The following is a 20896-nucleotide window of genomic DNA, read 5'->3' on the forward strand; positions in this document are numbered from 1 at the left end:
CACTTTAACTACGAACAATCATGCTTAAGCTACATAATCTTTACTCCCTGGAATGGAGATAAGAAACGCCCTAACCTTTGGAATAGAGATTGATAGGATTGGAATCAACTGGTATAAATACAGATGTAACAAGACACAGAACTTAGAAGACAGAACCTAGAGAGGAAGAACCGAGAGAGACACAGAACCTAGAGACAGAAACTAGAGACAGAACATGGCCAAAGATCCTGGACAGAAACTGGCAACAGATCCTGGAGACAGAACTTAGCGAGAGAACCTGGCTGAAGAACCTAGAGACAGAACCTGGCTACAGAACCTGGATAGAACATGGCAAGAGAACCTGACTAGAACCTGGTGACTGAACCTGGCTGGAGAACCTGGACAGAACCTGGCTGGAGAACCTAGTGAGGGAACATGGCTACAGAATCTGGCTGGAGAACCTGGTTGGAGAACCTAGCAAGAGAACATGGACACAGAACCTGGCTGGAGATCCTAACCAGAACTTCGCTGGAGACCCTGAACAGAACTTGGCTGGAGATTGTGGCTAGAAATCCTGGCAAGGCTGCTGATCAACTGAATGCTGTCTCCGTGTCATTCCTTCTTCGCCGACTCCGTCCACACCTTTGGGGACCCCTGGACCTGCTGGGGCTGGACCCCGGCACATGAGTTATACTAGTGATATTTCAAGGACTCACTAGCCACAATAACCTAATAACTCTCCTGCTGGGCTCTCAAAGATTCCTTGAAGAACCAGATTTTAAATTATTAAAAATATATTTGACTTATTTAATAGAGTACTTTATAAGCAGAGAAACATCATGGACACATAATAGGATAAAGAGTACATGAAGTATTTAAATTTTGCTCTTAGAAGAGAAAGTGAGATTTTGTTTTTATTTTTAGATGACTTTTAATTGAAGCTATTCTAAACTGTTGAGTAAGTTGCTAAGTTTCTCCCTTTCACAAGCTCTGCCAGTTAAGAGTAGGGACCAAGTTGTTGTTTTTTCTGTTGTTTTTTTTTTAAGTAGTATGGGGGAGTGGGAGAATGAACATTTGTTTAAGAACTCGAGGGAAAGGGGCTTGTTTTACATGAGTAGCTATGTACATGTGGATCATAAGCATTTTGCAGCCACCTTGAGCCAGAGACAATTGCAAAATTGCTTGTAAGATCCGGCCCCTTTTTTTCTTACTGACTCAGTTTAAATTCTAGTTAGGGTTTTTCTTTCCTTTCCTTTTCTTTTCTTCTCTTTTCTTTTCTTTCCTTTTCTTTTAATACACAAGACACAAACCACAATTCAGTAAACTTGTTATTAAACTAACTAATGAAATAAATAGAAGACTTTAGTTGCCTTGAGTAATCAGCTTCCAGGGAGTGGGTTGTATCAATCCTTTAGCCACAATTTGGACTTTGATTATAACCATGTCTCAATGGAAAAATAAGAGAGGAAGCAGGAAGGGTTTTCATCCTAGAGAGTTAGTAATAGTTTGGGGTTATTTTTTAAATTTGGTATAAATGTGGTAAAGCCCAATTTGTATCAAATAAGAGAGGAAAATTTCATTTTCAAGATCTTCAAATGTTGAAAAAAATGGGGATTCTTGCTATACCCATTATTGGTCGATTAAAAAAAAATCAGTTGGAAAAGCCAGTGCTTTTGAAAGCTTAGAATTTAGGCCTAAAAAGAAATACCTTTTAAAAATATAAAAAGTGATTATAATTTTATAATTATTTTCACCCAACCAGCGCTGTTACTCTCCACTCACCCCATAAAAATCTCTGCCGGCTCCTGACTCCGCGAGATTCTGTGAGGTGCTCTAGGATATCAGAGTGGAAATCCTATCCCAGCTTAGAGCTGAAATCCTATGTATTTAAGGAAACGCCAAATCGGCTCTTTTGGGTGGTTGCCTTACTTGTATTCTCGGTTTTGTTACTAATAATCCAACGGGGGGTCAAGAATTTCTGTCTGGAGAGGAGGGACTTATATATTCAATCCAGTTACAAGCAGGGAACTGGGAAACTTGTCTCAAACCTGAATTTGTGCAGCAAACCCCAAGTTTATGTGTTTATTTAGAATGGCTTTGTGGGGGAAGGAGGAGTTAAGGCTAATAATGAGGATGACTGAAGTCCCTCCAAGCAACCCTTGGAGCTGTGTGTGTGAAGGACATAAATTATAGAAATGTTAGGATCGCTATAACTCAACAATTTGTTTATCCAGCCTTAGCAGGAGTGAACTAAATTTCCTATAACTAGGTTTCCCAGATAGCTAGTGCCGACCATATGCAACACCAAAACGGTTTACGCTAACCATTTGAATCAAAAATGTCCCTGAATATATATCATACTTCATTGACTTCTTAAACAATATAACAACAATGAATTTTCTGATGATGACCAGGCTGCTCGAGATGAAATCTAAATCTAGGACTCGACTGCATGGAGCTGTCAATGAGAAGTCGTGCAGGAGGTGAAGAGCAGGAAGCACCTCCTGAGACCCTGCCGCCCCAGCACTGGGACAGTTGTGAGGGCGCCACGCAATCCAGCAGCAAAGACAAGAAGCAGGGTCATGGGGATGGAGCCCTGCACCAGGCGCCAGGGTAGCACCGAGGAGCACCCTTACCCAATGTGAGACAGCCCTGCACTAAAGGAGAACAGATTGCTAGACTTATATAGTCTTTATTTCTATTTTTTTATGGTTCTTCTGTCTCCTGCTTCAAAAACTGCCTCATGTCTTTTCTCATTCCGACTAGCTCCTTAAAACCAAACACCATGTCTTACTCATCTTTGTGTCTCAACGCCTAGTAAAAGTCCTGGCGAGTTTGTGGAATGCTTTTAGTTAAATCTGTGTTAACATTTCCAGTGGCCCTAAGTCTCAAGTTTCTAGACTATGCTAAAACTGCTGCTAATGCCGTGTTAAATAGTGAAACTTACTAAAACAGTAACCCTATTTTACACATATTACCAGGGCATATACAGTAGAATCTGGGTGAGATTTCAATAGAGATTCTGTCTCCCATAGAATAAGGCAGATGTGCGTAGTTATCTTGCTGGTTTTTTTTTTTTTTAATTTTGGGTACATGGCTATGTTGTGGATGTTGGACACTCCTGCAAATCTAACGTGAGCTGATGTCGTTGTCATTACCTAGCTATGAATAACTGGAGAGGAGCAAAGCAGAGGCGAAGAATAGACGCATGCCCAGTAAAGTCTGGGTGGGATAGAAAAAGGTACTTGCCCGTCAGTCACACTTGGAAACAGGTCATTGGCCAGAGTACGCATGGCCACTGCAAATGTGGGAAGATTTGAGATAAATAAGCTCCTAAGCAAAGTAGTTTTCACTTTTGCCTCGTGGCTCTTGTTTGCTCCAGCTTGACTCCTGGCCCGCAGGACTCTCACGCTCCTGCTCAGAGCCATGTGCACCCCGTGCAATGGACTAATGGACTGCAACTAGCCTGATACTGTACCGGACCCAGCTCCTCCATGGAACGGAAACTCTGGACACTGGCTTTGCTTCTAGCTCTACTGAATCCTCAGCTGCACACCTTCAAATACTGGGCTAAGACAAATGGGACTTGGCAAACCCAGAAATGTAATTCCACGCAAATAAAGCTTTCTACCGATCCCATCCTCCATGGGGCCTCTGGAAATGTTTATTCCCACAGCACCTCAGAGCTCCACTCCCGCTAGCAATGGAGAAAGACCCGCCATCCATTTCTCCAATAACCAAACTATCTGAAGGGTCAGTAAAGGTGAACATTAAGCAGAATATAACTTCTTTAAAATCAGTTTGGGCCACATACTAATAAGTTATTAGGATTAAGAATTAAATGAATTTTGGTGTTTAAAAAAGAAGATTCTGACCACTGCTTGAAGCTTAGGCTCCTTTTACTTCATATACAATAGCATCATGTGTAGCCTCATTCTAGAACAATACTTTTGGCAGACAGGAGCAAAAATCACACCGAGACATTCTTTTCTTGAGTCCCTCACACACCCAAGCTCTCAAAGACAAGGTACTTCCCTTCCAGTGCCTCAGTTTCTTCATCTATAATGTAGTCAAATGGGACCCCGGGATTTCTAAGGTTCCTTGTTTTTCTGTGATTCTAAACGGAGATCAAAGACCCCAGAGTCTGAATTGAGGCCATGAGGATGTCTCCAGGTCTTGGTTTGTCACATCCCAACCACAATTGTTGTGTACAAGACCATTTTATTTGTGCCCAAGTGGCTCCTTATCCATTTAGTGGCTTGCCATGTAACCCCCATGTAACAGTGCCTGAGAAAATAAGTGTGAGGTCTGTTCAAACGGTGGAATTGGAAAACATGTTGCCACAGTCATCCCCAAGGAACAGAATATACCCCCCATTCATCATCATTTATTGCTTTGAATATTCTATTTTTCTGCAGTTGGGAAACATTGATGGCCTTAAGTATCTGAGGGAATAAAAATTAGGATATTAACAAACATTCATTAACAGAAGTCTACTGAAAACCATCATCACGAAATAGTGCAAGAAAATGCTGGGATGTTAGTCAACACCAACATTATACAGCTCAGAGCCTCATTACACAACACAAATGTACAACTGTGGCCCAATTTTGGGGACAAGGAGAATGACTTTTTAAAGAATGTATACCCAGTTCCTTTCAATAATGGCATATATTCAAATTAATAATTTATAATAAAACAGTTCTTTGTCTCAATACCAGTAGTAAGTATATAATGAATGTGCACTGCAAAAAGAAATCTGATTAGAGTGACAAACATATCAGCCTGCTCATAAATACTTCATGAAAACCATGGTCAAGAGCACAATATAACTTTGTAGGACAGTCTTTGAAATTCTAACAGGCACTTGAGGGAGAAGTTAAATATTAGCAGGAAATAGCTGCACGCAAATTAAATCTCAGCAGCTCGAGACTATCAACACTTTAGGAAAAAGTGTATCATTAGTCATGCTAGGCGTTCAATACGAAGAATGGTATCCAGTTTTCTGTGACTTTTACTCAGAGAAGATCTTACTTAGACTTTCAGTCAGGTGTGCAGCAGGGGGAGGAAGGCAGGCATTAAAGGTAGCTGAATGCTACAGGTATCACTTGTTAGAGGAAGATTGCTGAACCTTCTTTTCTAATGTGGTGGGACTTTTTTACAGTCTGTGGCATGTAGGGGGAAACACTGAAGGTGGGTATCAGGCAGAACAAACTGCAGGCCTTGTGCTGATGTCATGAACGGAGCCACTGCCTCCTTTCTGACCATGTGCATCACACCAGTCCCAAGCTAAGCAAGACCTGGGCTGTCTTTGCCCAGAATTCAGAGGGGGCCGAGTGAGGGGAGAGACAGTTCTCCCTGGCTAGAATCTCGGGGTGCTGGGGGAAGAGTCATATTGGAACACACAATTGGAGAAGAGAGGTGAAGTTGGTAATTTCATGTAAGAAAACTCAGCAATGTTTGCACCTTGGTAATGATAATTATGGCAATAGAGCCCATCTGGTATGTGCACCCAATGAAATCTTTTGCAAACATTAAAATTATTAGGACAAAACCTAGGTGCATGGGGAAATTGTGATACTATATTGGGTAAAGAAAGCAACCACACCATAACAATAAGGTAAACTATATATTTGCATACGACAGAGGGAGAGATACATAGAAAATTGAAAATAGTTTCACTGTTTGGAAAGTAGGATTATGGGAAAATTGTTTTCTTTGGAGTAATGCAATCATTAATGCTTCTAATATAGTCTTACAATAATATCCTTTGCCTTGCTGAAACATGTGTCAAAATGAGTAGATTTTGTAAAGCTTAGTTTTTTTTCTCTGCTTTAATTATTTAAAGTGAGGCTTCCACTACTTCCCTCTTAAATTTGAGGACTAATGTACCCTTAATCTTGTTATTCATTGAATAATCAAATACATTTCTTATGCAGAAAGACAGCTCAAAGCCCAAGTTTGAAAGTAATGTGGGTCCAGCCTTAGGAAGATTTATTTTGAAATTTTACCATTAGGACTTGATTCACATCAAGGAAAAAACTGTAGTTCATATAGGCACTTACTCTAGCAGTGTCATTTAGGACAGCCCTGAAGACAAGGAGATGTGCACAGTGTGACCAGAACACGTGGGGAAAGCCCACTGGGCCTTTCTTATGCCAGATAAATAAGATCAAAATGAGCATCTAGGATGGCCTTGAAATAGAGCATAAATGTTTTAAATGAGCAAATTGCATTCAGAGAAAAGTCGAGGTAATATTGCAGTGTGCCTAGGGTTGGAAACTGCAGAGGGTTAAGAACTCCTCATTATTGATGAGTCTAAGGTCATCACAAAGGTGAGGGCTGCCTCCTTGAGTCATTTTCCAGTTGCTTCTTCAGAAGGGAGGTGTGCTAGATACAAACCTGGGCTCACAAGAGGTTAAGGGACCCAGCCACAGACTGTACCAGAAACAGATGGGACAAGAGCCCCGGCCTCATTAACAGCACACTTACACCGCCTGCTTACCATTTCTCTTTCTTTTTTAAATCCTCACCCAAGGACATGCTTAAGAGAGGCAGGGAGAGGGAGTGAGAAACATCAATCAGTTACCTTCTGTGCATGCCCCAACCAGGGATCAAACCCACAACTCAGTTATATGCGTTGTCCAGGAATCTGACCGGCAACCTTTGGGTGAATGGGACGATGCTCAACCAACTGAGCCAATCTGGCCGGGCTCTGCTTACCATCTTTCTCCATGCAGTTAGCCAAGCTCAGGCTCAGGGAGGCAGCTGACATGCTGCCAGTCACCTCCAGAGCCTCTCAGGGGTCGAGAGACTTTGAGGTTCTTGGTATATATAGAAATGAAGAGATTTGACTTAGGGTAAACACACATGCAGTATATAGATGATGCATCATAGAATTGTATGCTTGAAACCCATCTAACTGTACTAACCAATGTCACCCCAATAAATTTAATTTTAAAAAGGAAATGAAGCAATGTCTAAACATGGTTACAGGAATTTTGGTACATTTTTAATATTTACATTTAACAAATTGCTGCTTTTGAAGCACACACACACACACAAAAAAAACCTCACCATTTTAAAATGGTAATTACAGGATTTATGTGGCTGTTAAGTCCTAGCACACTGTGGTTGGTGTGGTCCAGAGAATGGGATACAAGTTTAAAGTGGTCAGTGGGTCTTGTCTTCTTTCAGTCCTCTCAGTATCACTCCAGACCCAGCATTCAGTTACACTTGAGACTCCCTCGTGCCAGAAGCCCAGGCCAGACCCGACCTTGTCCCCCCATCAAAGGTACTGTTTATCTCTCCTGAATGTTCCCAATTAGAAATCTTTCCTTAACCATAATCCTATCACATCACCTGCTCCAACTTACCGTGATATTATAAAGGAGGCAAACAGACAATTTGCAAAGAACCGAAGGGACTTGAGGATGTAAGTTGCTGCCATACTACTTAAATATAAAACTGACTCTTTTAGAGCTGGAAGTGGTCTTAGAAACCATGTCCACTAAGCTCCTTCTGAGCATCTTACAACGCAGAGATTCTTTCCAAGTAGGTGCTGAGGATGCACTTCGTGCCCGTGGAGCCATGGCAAGTATCAGGGATTGAGGAGGGAAGCGGGGCTGTGGTGTGACTGGGGGATGCACCCCGACGTGGAGAGGCCAGCAGAGAGCCCCAGCGACTAGGGATTGGATCCTTGCCCATTTACAAAGATGCCCAGAAGCAGAGCGGGAAAGTTGTCTTCACTAGAAGGAGGTCCCTGGAGCTGGGTGGCAGCGGGGGTGGTATTGAGGAAAGCAAGGCAGGGAGGTCTTTTTTGAAATGTTTTATTTTAACCACTTAATTACAATGATTACTCATGGCCAGCCACGGTATTCTTATGTGCCAGGAAGCTAGAAATGGCTTAATGAGAGGATGTCCATCAATTTTTATAAGAAAAAATTGGCAGGATCCAAAACTTCTGTGATGTCAAAGTCACTGCCTAGAGGTCTTACCTCCTTAAATAGGAGAAAGGACGGGTGCCTGGTGCTTTACAGGAAACACATCAAAGAGAGGTCATTGGAGAGCAGCCAGCCAGGTCCTATCCAGCAGCAGAACCAAAGCCTGAGCTTCTGCTCCCATGGTCCCATTCCCCTCCCACCCATATTCACAGAGAGGGAGCCCTTAGATTTCCTGTGCTCAGTGGGAAGAGAGGATGGACACTGTGTGGGAGGGTCTTATGGGAGCAGCAAAGCCAGCCCATACTCGGTGTCGTGAGAGATGCCTTTGGCAGGTGTTTGTAAGAGAGGGTGGGCTGGGGACTCCTCACAGAGTACTGTATTGGGAGGGGACACTGAAGAATTGGTTCATAAAGGACTTTTATTGACATTGTTGATTTACTCTTTCACAATTAGAAATGTTTGCTTTAGCCCTAGCCAGTTTGGCTCAGTGGATAGAGCCTCAGCCTGCGGACTGAAGGGTTCTGGGTTCGATTCCAGTCAAGGGCATATGCCCAGGTTTCGGGCTCAATCCCCAGTGGGAGGCATGCAGGAGGCAGCCAATCAAGATTCTCATCATTGATGTTTCTATCTCTCTCGCTCTCTCCCTCTCCCTCTCTGAAATCGATAAAAATATATTTTTAAATGTTTGCTTTTTTAGAAAACTTAACTCTGATATTTGATTTTATAGGGAAAAGCACAGACTTAATGAAGAAATAAGAATTATAAAAGAGCGGCAGGAAAGAATTAACAAGGAGCTTAAGAGGTTTGTTTCTTATTCAACTCTGTAGTGTTTAAACATTTTAATTGAACAAATGTATTACATAAAACCACAATGATTTTATTACGTAAAAATACACCAACTTGGATATCTGCAAAGAGATTTTCTATTCAACAGTTCATCTGGAGTAACATTTTAACTTCCTTTATCCACATAATTACCTACTCCGCTAAGTGAATTACTTGCTAACATTATCATCTTCTCCTTTTACTCCACCAGATATAGAACTTAGGCTCTGGCTTTTAAAAAGCAAGCCCATGAGCATGCCATGCCCTAAGGGAAGATGTAAACTCCAGACCCACCTGTTCAACTGGTCTGCCCCGGGCTAGTTCTTTGTCCCCCTTCTGCCCCTGCTGTTTCCCCTACACACACATTATCCCCTACTGAAGCAAGGACATTGGTCTCATTTAATTTATTTATTTTATAAATTAGTGTATAAATAGGAAAGCTGTATTGACACTAGCCCACTTCTTCCAACACACCCACATGCATGAAAGTGAGCATCAGATGAGCACAAACTTCCAGCAGTCCGCGGGGACCAGCCTGCGTCAGTCTCGCAGCCACACTTCCCATTACATTCTTCTGGAATTAGAAAGCCAGTCGCCTAGTCACACGACCCCTTACTTTAAAATCTTATCTTACTTTTCCCCAAAACCTTATCAGACAGCTTTCCCCTTTGCAACACCTCAGTTATAAAATATGATTTCCAAGTTCCCAAAAAACAAATCTATGGCTTTCTCCCCACTGAGGATATAAGGAAGAATGTAGAACGGTTTTGAGAGAAAGATGCAAGAAGCACTCAAATGTACTTACTAGTATGCAATGACAACGTTGGATAAAGTGAAGGGGAAAATACTCATCCTATATAATAAAGAGGTGATATGCAATTGACCATCACGCCCTCACATAAGATGGCTGCCCCCATGTGGTCTCAAGATGGCCACCACAAGATGGCTGGCAGGGGAGGGCAGTTAGGGGCAACCAGGCCTACAGGGGAGAGCAGTTAGGGGCAGCCAGGCCTGCAGGGGAAGGCAGTTAGGGGCAACCAGGCTGGCAGGGGAAGGCAGTTGGGGGGTACCAGGCCAGCAGGGGAGGGCAGTTAGGGGCGACCAGGTCATCAGGAGAGGGCAGTTGGGGGCGATCGGGTCAGCAGGGGAGTAGTTAGGGTAGGGATCCTCAAACTATGGCCCATGGGCCACATGCAAATACAAATATTGTATTTGTTCCCATTTTGTTTTTTTACTTCAAAATAAGGTATGTGCAGTGTGCATAGGTTAGGGGGTAATCAGGCTGGCAGGGGAGTGGTTAGGGGGTGATCAGGCAGGCAGGCATGCAAGCACTTAGGAGGCAGCAGTCCCGAATTGTGAGAGGGTTGTCCGACTGCCGGTTTAGTCGGGCCTAAATCTGAGGGGTCCCAGATTGGAGAGGGTGCAGGCTGAGCTGAGGGACACTCCCCTCCCATGCACGGATTTTGTGCACCTGGCCTCTAGTTTGGATATATACATTCCATGTGCCTGCTAAACTTACAGGCACACCATGTACTAGTAATCTTCAGAAATGAGGAATTCATGGAGAAGAAAGGCAGTCGGAGGATGAGGCAGGCAGTGGTGATGACTGCAACAGTGAGCATACTGTTGACCCTTGTGTTCACCTGCACACAGCCAAAATTCCACATATAACTTTTGACTCCCCAAAGCTTAAGTTGTCCCTGCGCATCCACAGGGTATTAGTCCCAGGACCCCGGCAAATATCAAAATCTGCAGAGGCTCAAGCCCCTCATACAGAATGGTGTAGATTGATGCAGTTGGCTCTCTGCCTCCACTGCAAAAACAAAGCCACGTATAAACAGACCTATGCAGTCCAGGCCAGTGCTGTTCCAGCCAGGGTCAGCTGTCCTCAAAACCACTGAATTGTACAATTCCAAGGGGTAAATTTTATGGTATGTGACATACCTCAATAAACCTGTTATTTCTTTAAATAGAGGAGGGCTGTAAACCAAAGGAGAGACTTGGAAGATGGGTTGATGTCGAGTGAGATGAACCAGGGTCTCAGGATGAGTTGCAGGTCAAGAAGATTCTAAGAGGGTGTGACTGGAAAAGGGCACAGGGGTATTTTGGCGTAAATAAGACTATGAGGAAGAGACCCGAACTATAAGAACACACTTGAGAAACACAGAGAAGGACACACCAGAGGGTAATAAGTGAGGTTGAGGCGATGAAATTGGCAGAGGCTAAGTAGATGAGTGAGGGGACATTTATCACTCACAGAGCACTAAAGCAAGAGACCCCCAAGAGGTAGCCCTACTGTGCCCTAGGGGCAACCCTAGACTGAACACTGAAGAAACCTAGAGCAGGCCTTGCAGGGGGTTGGCAATCCAAACTATATGCTTGCACAAGTATATTTGGAATTCATAGACAATTTTACTTCCTACAGATTTCATGGAGGAAGAATAATTTTAAAATGTCTCAGTTGAAAATTTCCAGTGAAATAAAAACCTTTTACCCTTTTTCATTGTTCTTTCACTCATCCGTGTTCCTCTTGCTACTAATGTTTCTCCCTTGTTGCAAGTTCCTCCCCTTCCTTGCCTAGGCTACTTCTGCCTCTTGCCTCAAAGATCTCTGGATTCAACTACTCATCTCCCTCCTCAATAATTCTTGAATGAGTACTTAGGGACAGAAACCATGAGAGAGCCCTGGATTCCCACTCTCTGTGAGTTTAGTCTAGTGAGCACCCTCACCCTTTTGCCTCTTCCATGTCTCTCTCCCTCTTTGTCCCCCAGGTCTTTCTCTTGCCAGTCTCTCTTACTCTTCTCTCCCCAGTGACCCTTCCTAAAGTCTGTCCTGGAGCCTGAGTGGGGTCAGCTCAGGGAGTGCTGTGTGCAGCATCTCTCCGAAGAGGACGCTTCATGGCTGGGGTGCAGTGTCGCACCATGGTTGGAACTGAGGGCCCCAGTCACGCTGCTTGGGTTAATCCTCTGCTACTTGTGAGCTCTATGTCTGTGGGGAGGGGACTTGACCTCCCAGAGGCTGCTTCCTCATTGATAGCACAGGATAAATAATAGTAGTACCTACTGCATAAGACTGCTGCAAGTGTAATTGAATTAACACTTGCAAAGTGCTGGCAAGTGCCGGCACATTAAACTCTGTAAATGTTGACCTTAGTTGGTGTCAGTATAAAAACTAGTTTGGTTAACGATTTTCTTTGTTCCATGTTAGACTCCAAGCAAAGGCTACCAAGAAGCCTTTAGAGATTGAAAAAGACTTTAAGAAGTTCCTACATCAACTGGTATGTTTTGTTTTTTAACTAATTGAGAAGTCTCTCTAGCTTCTCTTACTAGTATATAGACTAGACAATATTAAGTAAACAGTATGTGGCTTCATATGTTATTTCATCATCCATGTGCACATTTCATATGTCCGTGACTATCTCATGTCCACTATCCCACCCCTTGCTTCTTACCAAGGATAATTTATGCAACTAAAAACCTCCAAATGCAGTCAGATTTTCAAATTAACAGGAAATTATTGGTGTTTGAAATCATATGCATATTTTCCATTCATAATTGAAAATATATTGGATCCCAACCACTGTGTTAAATGAATGGGCCCTACCCACAATTAACAGAAACATAAGACAGAAATGAAAAGGTTCTGAACAGAGTGGAAAGAAAGAAAAGGAAAGAGACTGGGCCACCATCCCATTTTCCGTGTCCTCCCCTCTTCTGCTTATGGGCAGCCCTGTGCCATCAAAAGGGCCTTTCCCCTCCCGGCAGGCAAGGCCATGTAGAGATTAGTGTACAACAAATCTGAAGGCTGGGCAATCTGAGGTCAGGAGCAGGAGAGAGCCTTTTCTTTTCAGTATGCCAGGCTACCAATCAAAAATCTAGAGCAGTCCTCATTGGCTGTGGGTGTAATGTCAAAACAGGAGTTAAATAATCTAATCTAATTCTTATAGGAGCCAGAAAGGTGCAACAGAAAGGAGTAACATACCTAGGTGCTTAATATTAAACAAACAGGACTATTCTTTTTTTAATATATTTTTTATTGATTAAGATATTTCATATGTGTCCTTATCCCCACGTTATCCCCTACCACCCCGCTCATGCCCCCACTCCCCCCACCACCACCCCGTTGTCCGTGTCCATTGGTTAGGTTTTAATTTAAACTATTGTTTAAAGAATTACATATGTCTCCATTATCCCTCCCTTGAGCTCTCCCTGGCCTTTCTCACCCCCCAGCACATGCCCTCAACCTCCTACTATCCGTGTCCATTGGTTAGGCCTATATGCTTGCATATAAGTCCTTTGATGAAGGCCGTCCCCTTGTCCCCACCCTCCCCTACCTTCCCTCCAAGGACTTCCACAGACACAAAATACTTCTTTCTCCCATTTTTATTGGTATCTCTTTACTACTACTGCTGGAGACATGGGTCCAGAGAGATGTTTATTTAGTAGAGAAAACACCTGTGCGGGTATGCGGGGAAAGGGCATGCTGACCTCAGCTAGTCAATGAGAAACGGCTCGAGTATTAGGGAAGTACGAGAAGTTGTGGAAACTGGCACTCTGGAGAGCACTCCCCTCGTCTAAACCAGGCAATGACCGCCTCAGCTCCAGTTCATTGTTGCCCCGTAGGAATGGAGGCCAAAGTACTATCGGATCTTCCACCATCAGCAATTCAGATTCACGCTCAAATTCCATCTTCTATATTAACCTTTTTCTTTCCAGTGGCCCTAGCCGCTTCCTTTCCACACAAGTTTGATATCTCTCAGAATTTCTAGAACAACACTTAGTGATAGTCTTATTGAAAAACAGTTCTTTTTTAAATAGATAGCAAAGCAATGGCAAGTGCCTTTTTTAAAAAAAAAAAAAACTGTAATGTAGGTATCTTTAAAGAATTATATGCCAACACAGATCTTTTGTGGAAAATAGGTATTTAAAAAAAAACAACCAAAGAATTATAATTTAAAATCAATTCAGAGTTTTCCCTGGGCAGTGTGGCTTGGTTAGAGTATTGTCCCATACACTGAAATGAGACGGGGTCAATTCCCAGTCAGGGCACATACCTAAGTTGCAAGCTTGGTTAGGGCACATATGAGAGGCAACCAATCGATGTTTCTCTCTCTCTCATTCTCTCTCTCAAAAAAAAAAAAAGAAAAGAAAAATCAATAAATATATACTTAGGTGAGTATTAAAAAATTAATTCAATTCAGATTTTGGATTATTGAGTTTTAAAAACTCAAAATTCTTTCAATAAATTTGACTTAAGTTTTCTAAGTCTTTGCCTTTCTGCTAAGAAATTTATTTTAGAATAAAATAATGGATTTTCTAGTACTTTCTATATGACTATTGTCCTTTGAGAAATATGACAACGAACTTTGCCTGAGCCTCCATGAAACTGAGATTCAAGATGATGATGTCCAATCTTTGAGTTGCACATTAATGAGCAAAAAACAATCATAGGTTAATAGAAAATTGTGGTAATTTTCTGGATAATTCATGCCATAAGACCACGGCTGTCTCAATGATCAGATTACATTACTAAATGCTTTCTGGTCTAAATCTTTACATAATTCAAAAAGGCCCTCCTGTCTTCTATCTGTGAGAGAAAGCCATTCATTTACCATTGCTACATGGCCAAACATTTCTGCCCACGTTTGATAAACATATACAGGTACCTACCAATACCTCTACCCAATCTCAGAACCAACTCTCTTAAGCCTTTTATACTCTTACCCACATACCTGCACACCAGCTCTACACTGGCCCACATATATGAATAAGACTTACTAGACACACAATAAAGGGGTGCAAGGTGGCTTCCTCTCCCTAGTGAAGACAAGCCTCCTTGCAGTTTCTTCAGCCCAGGAACACGACTTGCTTTATAGCCAGGTGCAGACATTTCACACTTTAATCAAATGTCTGTGAAGAGTTTTCCTATGCCTCATCTCATTTGATCCTCACAGAAGTCCTGGACTAGGAATATAGGAGACTGGTAGAATCCTATTTTCTTTTCATTAGCCGGAAAACAGATTTAGAAAGTTTAGAAACTTGACCCGACTGAAAAGAAGTAAGAAATGGTGGACCTTGAAAATGACTTCAGGTTTTCTCACTGCACAGAATATAGTCAAACACTGCTGCAGTTAAATATTTTACCCTTTGTTCTCCCTGAATGATCTATAATAATAATCTGTTTCGTATTGATATTTACTGCTGTGTTGCTGATAATTACCTGAAAGAGAAGTTGGGGTGCTTCACTGGGCTGGAAAAAGTTTAGCTAAATCAGAAAGCAGGTCTAATTAAGCAAGCTTATTCTATATACTAGAGGCCCAGTGCAGGGATTCGTGCACTGGGCCTCTAGTATGCATATAAGATCTTTGGTTAACCCCCTCCCGCTCACCCCCTGCTCCCTTTCCCTCTGAGATTCATCAGTCTGTTCCATGTTTCCATGCCTGTGCATTGAGCATCTGCCCCTGGTGGTCAGTGCATGTCACAGCTATCAGTTGAATGGTCGAATGGTCAGGTGTTCTCTTAGGCTTTTATACATACAAATAGATATAAAAGGCTAAGTTGACTCGCACATGCAGGATACATATAAAGCTCTCACTGGCACCAATCGCACATGTGTGTTTCTATCATTGTCAATCGTGAATTTGGTTGACACTTCTATTATAGGGAAAGGACGAACAGCAATATTAAAATATTTCTTCTAATTAATTTCCTTTCAATGTGCACAAATTCATGCACCAGACCTCTAGTCTTTTAATATGAGATGCTCATGGTGGTAACTGGGGGAATCTCACACTCCAGTATACGCTGTCCAGGAAAATCTGTGCATCCCTAATAATGTATTCTTTTCATAGCGGAATGAAGCTAAGCTTGACAAAGAACTTCTGACATCACTGTCATCATCATCATCAACCGAAGACTATACCGTGGATGAAGAAGAGTGCTCAGAGAAACCAGAAGTAAACTGTGTTTAAGATACTGTAGACAAGTCAATTGTTTCAGTTTAACTGTAGCAGTATGTTTAATTCTAGTCCAATCCATGAGGTTGGGATTGTCTTTTACAATTCATCATTAAAAATCTTACAGTCAATAAATTCTAGTAAATCATACTTAAGGGATCTGTCCAACCATAATTTTGACTCCTGTTGGTAGAAAACATATTTTAAGATGGAAAAATAATCATTATGAAGCTTAGAGAGCTTGAAACCATTTCTTTGGAAACACATCTTGATAATAGCAACTGTTCATCATAATACAAAACAGAAAGGATTAATTTACTGTGGCATGAGAAGTCCTGCCAGTTCCTAAATGCCCTAAATAGTTTCTCTGAGATTTTTTTTACATTGTTTAGGCCTCAAGGAAAACCAAGGCCCCGCCTCCAGGTTTGGTAGCAAACAAACTCTGCTTCTCGGGTGCCAGGCACCGATCACCACTCCGGTAATAGGCTTCTTGCACATTTGCTAGGAAGCTGGGCAGCTTGTCAGCAGGTACCAATGAGACTGTGCAGCCTCCCCATCCTGCTCCTGTGAGTCGTGACCCTTGAGCTCCAAACGTCCTAAAACAGTGAGAAAAGAAAAATTAGATCCTGTAAATGAACATGAGAGTGATTTGGCTGCTGCTTATAAGACACATAGCCTACCCACGTTCTAATGAGAGAGAGTGCATCTGTGTGTATTGTTTTGTAGGGTTTTCTCCAGTGAACTTTTTAGTAGATTAGGAAATTTATACTGTTGCAGAGGTAATTTCAAATTTAATTATATCTAAAACTGGCCCTTGGTTTTGGCTCTTTGAGTGGTGATTTCATGGAATCTTCCTGCATCTTCAGGAGCTGGTCTGACAACTGGACTCAGAATTTACCATTCAATGAAATGTGCAATTGGGATGGAAACTATTGTATAATCCACCACACAGCAGGCGGTGAGCTTAGTCACCATCAACCAGGCATTGTCAAAGCTAAGATTTGTACAAAGTACAAGGATCACTCATCTTTAAAGGATGCTATTTATCCTGACAATAAAGTTAACATGTACTTCCAATTCTAATAAATTTACTCCAAATTTATAGCAGGTTAAAAACTCCATAAGTAATTTAGCACAATGTCATCCCCTTTTTCCATCTAAATGAGCTACTTTACTTCCTGAAAAGTATCAGTAGACTATTACCCCTACTCTAGAACATCAGAAGTATTGCACACCAGTGATTCACTTCCCCTCAATAATTTTGTCAATCGATTTCTTGTCATCATCTGCTTCATTCATTAAAGTATGCTTTTCAAATAAAAATAGATGTTGAAGGAAAAAAACAAAAATGCTTGCAAACAAATAAAAGCCACTCCTGTCCTCCTGTCCCTCAAACATTGATTCAGCCGATGACCCAATAGCTGCATGGAGCCCTGGGATCCTAGAATGACTGAGTCCGTAGGCTGGCAAAGGGCCAATTTGCAATTTGGTGATTTGGAAAAAAAAAAAAAAAAAAAAAAAAAAAACAGTTGTCAGTCACATCAAACTCTCTTCCCTGGGGAAAATGCTAGAACAATAGAGGTGTCCGTGAAGCACCTCCCGAGAACCGTGCCTCATCCTCCATTCTCTAAGGCCCAAACTGTGCCATTTGGCTGGACACAGGCCCACCAGGTCTTTTATGGTCTTCAATGAACTTGTAGGCATACTTTCTTGCAGTTTTTCACTGGAACAGTTTCTGAAAGCTATGGTTTCAAAACTGAACTTAAAGCAAACTGAGTGTTGTTTCTAACTCACTGCAAACCCCATAAGAATTGTACCAAAGGGCCTATTGTGCTGAGGATCCCGCAAGTTTCCAGAGAGCAGAAGCTCAAGTCTTCCTAGGTGCATGCATTCACTTCTGAGTCCCCAGAGTGGCTGTCAGCACCCTGCCGGCTGCAGATGACATGGAGTAAATTGCATCAACCACATGGTCTAAAATCATCAAAGCTTGACTTTCCCAAATAGAGAACGATAAGTGCCATTATAAATAGCCTGTGCCCTGAGCCAGAGGCACTTGTGATCACAAATCAGGGTCTTCCCAGCAGCTGGTCAGCCGCCTGCCCAGCTACACACTCACAGGCTGAACGGGCCTGTCTGCAGTGTCCCCACTGGTATTTAATGTGCCCTTTGGCATACGCCATCAAAGTTCCCGGAGACCCAGAAGTTAGGAGACCAATAAAAACTTTAAATTAAGAAGCAGGTGAGCAAGGGCATTTAGTGAACATTTCATGTTTGCATTTTTCCCCTGGAAGAACAGTAAAACATTAAGAATGTAGGTCCTGAGCAGCAACCGTCAGAGAGGCAATACAAGAGTTATAAAAAACCAAACCCTAAAATCTCCCAAATACCTCTTTGATGACTGTGGCAACTGGACTAAGAAGAGTGCAGAAAGGTTGATCAAAACAACAAAAGAAGCCTCTGCCTTAAAAAGCGTGATCTATCAAACAGAGGCTAGGGCAAGATACGAGATGGAGATTATAGACTATTCCTTTTGATCCTTTTATCACTGAAAAGTATATTCTTACAACTTTCCAGGCACCCAATAAAGCCTGAATAAAATTTCCTACTTTTAAAGGATCTGATTTGACCGTAAAGCACTTACTAAGGCACCATGCACAAGATAATGGGAGTGGGGAAATCCAGTAAGACCCAACTTTGCTACAAACTACAAAGAGAAAGAGCAAGGAATTTTGCCTTGTATGTATTTCTATTCAATTTTATTTCAAAATAAGTATTTTTATATTATACATATGTGTATTAAATTAATTATTTTAGAAAATCTTAAATTCAGGGACAGCTTGTATCTATCTCTCTAATCTCAGCCCAGCATAATTCCAGGCATTTGTTAGCTTCTAAAAATTGGCTGTTGGGTTTTATATTTGTTTTAAAATATCAAAATATAGGAACTGCCTTATGACCCAGCAATTCTACTTCTGGGAATTTATCCAAAGAAACTGGAAACACTAATTTGAAAGAATATATGTTCCCTTATGTTCATTTAAAATAGCCAGAATCTGGAAGCAGTCCAAGAGTCCATCAGTAGATGAGTAGATAAAACAGCTATTTTACATGTACACAATGGAATACTACTTGACTGTAAAAAGAAAGAAAATTTTATCCTTCGCAACAGCATGGATGGACCTGGAGAACATTATGCTGAGTGATATAATGCAGCCAGAGAAAGACAAGTATCTGATTTCACTCGTATGCGGCATCTAATGAACAAACTGAACTAACAAGTAAAATAGAGGTAGATTCATAAATAGACCGGTCTTTTTGGCCGGGGGGTGGAGGAATTGGGGTGTGTGTGTAGAGATTGAGTAAAAATAAATAAAAGAGAAAGATCTCATGGACACAGACAACAGTGTGGTGACTATGGGTGGGGGAAGGAGTGAGGGGAGGTGGAAGAGGGTATAGGGGGAACTAATAGTGATGAAAAAAACTAAAATAAAAAAATATCAAAATATTTACTCAGGTTTTTAAAATGAATGTTAGAAAACCGCAATTATGTGAAATAAAGTATAATAATAAAGGAAAAAGATGATACTTGCCCAATTATAAAATCTTTTAAGTAAACAAAATGTAAATTTTAAAGTAGAATTTACTGAAGAACATAAAACAATTTTGAAACCAAGTCAATTATATATGAAATGGCATATATATTAATATAATATATATAATATAATCTATAATAATAAAAGTGTAATATGCTAATTAGACCGGATGAAGCTGGGGCCGGAGGGAAGTCCGGGTCCCGGGTGCCAAAGGGAAGCCAGTGCCAGCAGTCAGGGGAAGGAAGGCCTACTCTTACACAAATGTCATGCATCAGACCTCTAGTATAATCTATACTAATAAAAGGGTAATATGCTAATTAGACTGATATTCTTCTGGACAGAGCCACGGTGGTGGAGGCCAAAGCAGAGGCAGTTAGGGGTGATCAGGCGGCAGGCAAGTGGTTAGGCATGATCAGGCAGGCAGCCGAGTGGTTAGGGGCTATCAGGCAGGCAGGCAGAGTGGTTAGGGGTGATCAGGTAGGCAGGCGAGTGGTTAGGAGCCTGTGGTCCCAGATTGACTTGAAACTATATAAAATTCACATAGGCATCAGATTTGTCAAATTCTAAGCTACTTGGATCTGTAGTAATGGGGAATATATAAGAATATGATGAACCTGAGAGAGGTGGGATCGACCTTCCGCTTGCTCCTCCTGTTTTAGGGGCAATCAGGCAGAGTCAGGCAGGACAGGTTAGGAGCCAGTGGTCCCTGAGGGATTGGGCCTAAACTGGCAGTCAGACATCCCCCAAGGGGTCCCAGATTGGAGAGGGTGCAGGCCAGGCTGAGGGACCCCCCCTTGCCTTCTGTGCATGAATTTCATGCACTGGGCCTCTAGTATAATCTATATATACAAAGAAGTAATATGCAAATGAGGTTAGGACTCTGTAACAGTCATGACCAGCACAGGAGGAGGGGTCAGGCACGGTCCCGAGCCTGAGAGAACACACAGGCGCGGCCCAGAGCCTGAGAGATCAACACAGAGAGGCACCTGCTCCAAGCCTCTGCAGCGTGGCTGGGGGCAGGCCCCCAGAGGACACACACACACACACACACACGCACACGCACACGCACACGCACATACACACACAGGGTGCCTGCTCCGAGCCTCCAACCCAGGGGGAGGCTGCCTCCTTTCACAGCCCAGCCTGCCTCCTTTCACAGTCCGGGAGCCCTCAGGGAGCTTCCCACAGGGAGCGGGCCTCTGGCCACGGAGGCTCAGAGCCGGTGCCGTGTGTGTGTGTGTGTGTGTGTGTGTGTTCGCTGGGGGACTGTCCCCAGCCACGCCACGGAGTCAGTATGGTATACTATACTAACTGCCTCTAATATAATCATAAGCAGTCAGTAATAGATCCTTTACCTGGAAATATTTCATGCATCTGCTCTGAAGCCTAAAATTTTCTGACTAGAACAGCCGTGGGCAAACTACGGCCCGCGGGCCAGATCCGGCCCGTTTGAAATGAATAAAACTATTGAAAAAAAAGACCGTACCCTTTTATGTAATGATGTTTACTTTGAATTTATATTAGTTTACACAAACACTCCATCCATGCTTTTGTTCCAGCCCTCCGGTCCAGTTTAAGAACCCATTGTGGCCCTCGAGTCA

The 20896-nt window shown here is 42.3% G+C and overlaps 2 protein-coding genes across 3 annotated transcripts in view; one reads left to right on the plus strand and one right to left on the minus strand.

The window, feature by feature from the left end:
- Positions 1–15852, plus strand: part of FAM227B (family with sequence similarity 227 member B) — a 208202-nt gene extending 192350 nt beyond the window's left edge. Inside the window, exons 14-17 of the mRNA XM_015558948.1 lie at positions 7337–7414; positions 8650–8724; positions 11955–12024; positions 15598–15852. Of these exons, the coding sequence (XP_015414434.1) occupies positions 7337–7414; positions 8650–8724; positions 11955–12024; positions 15598–15717 (343 nt within the window). The 3' untranslated portion in view covers positions 15718–15852. The remainder of the gene's footprint in view (positions 1–7336; positions 7415–8649; positions 8725–11954; positions 12025–15597) is intronic.
- Positions 15728–20896, minus strand: part of GALK2 (galactokinase 2) — a 146099-nt gene continuing 140930 nt past the window's right edge. Inside the window, exon 10 of one of the 2 annotated variants that reach the window (XM_006756021.2) lies at positions 15728–16298. In XM_006756021.2, coding sequence (XP_006756084.1) covers positions 16091–16298 — 208 coding nt within the window. In that variant the 3' untranslated portion in view covers positions 15728–16090. The remainder of the gene's footprint in view (positions 16299–20896) is intronic. The other variant, XM_006756020.2, reaches the window with a different exon arrangement.

This window comes from Myotis davidii, unplaced genomic scaffold (genome assembly GCF_000327345.1).
Source record: "Myotis davidii unplaced genomic scaffold, ASM32734v1 scaffold132, whole genome shotgun sequence".
In the NCBI taxonomy this organism is placed as follows: domain Eukaryota; kingdom Metazoa; phylum Chordata; class Mammalia; order Chiroptera; family Vespertilionidae; genus Myotis; species Myotis davidii.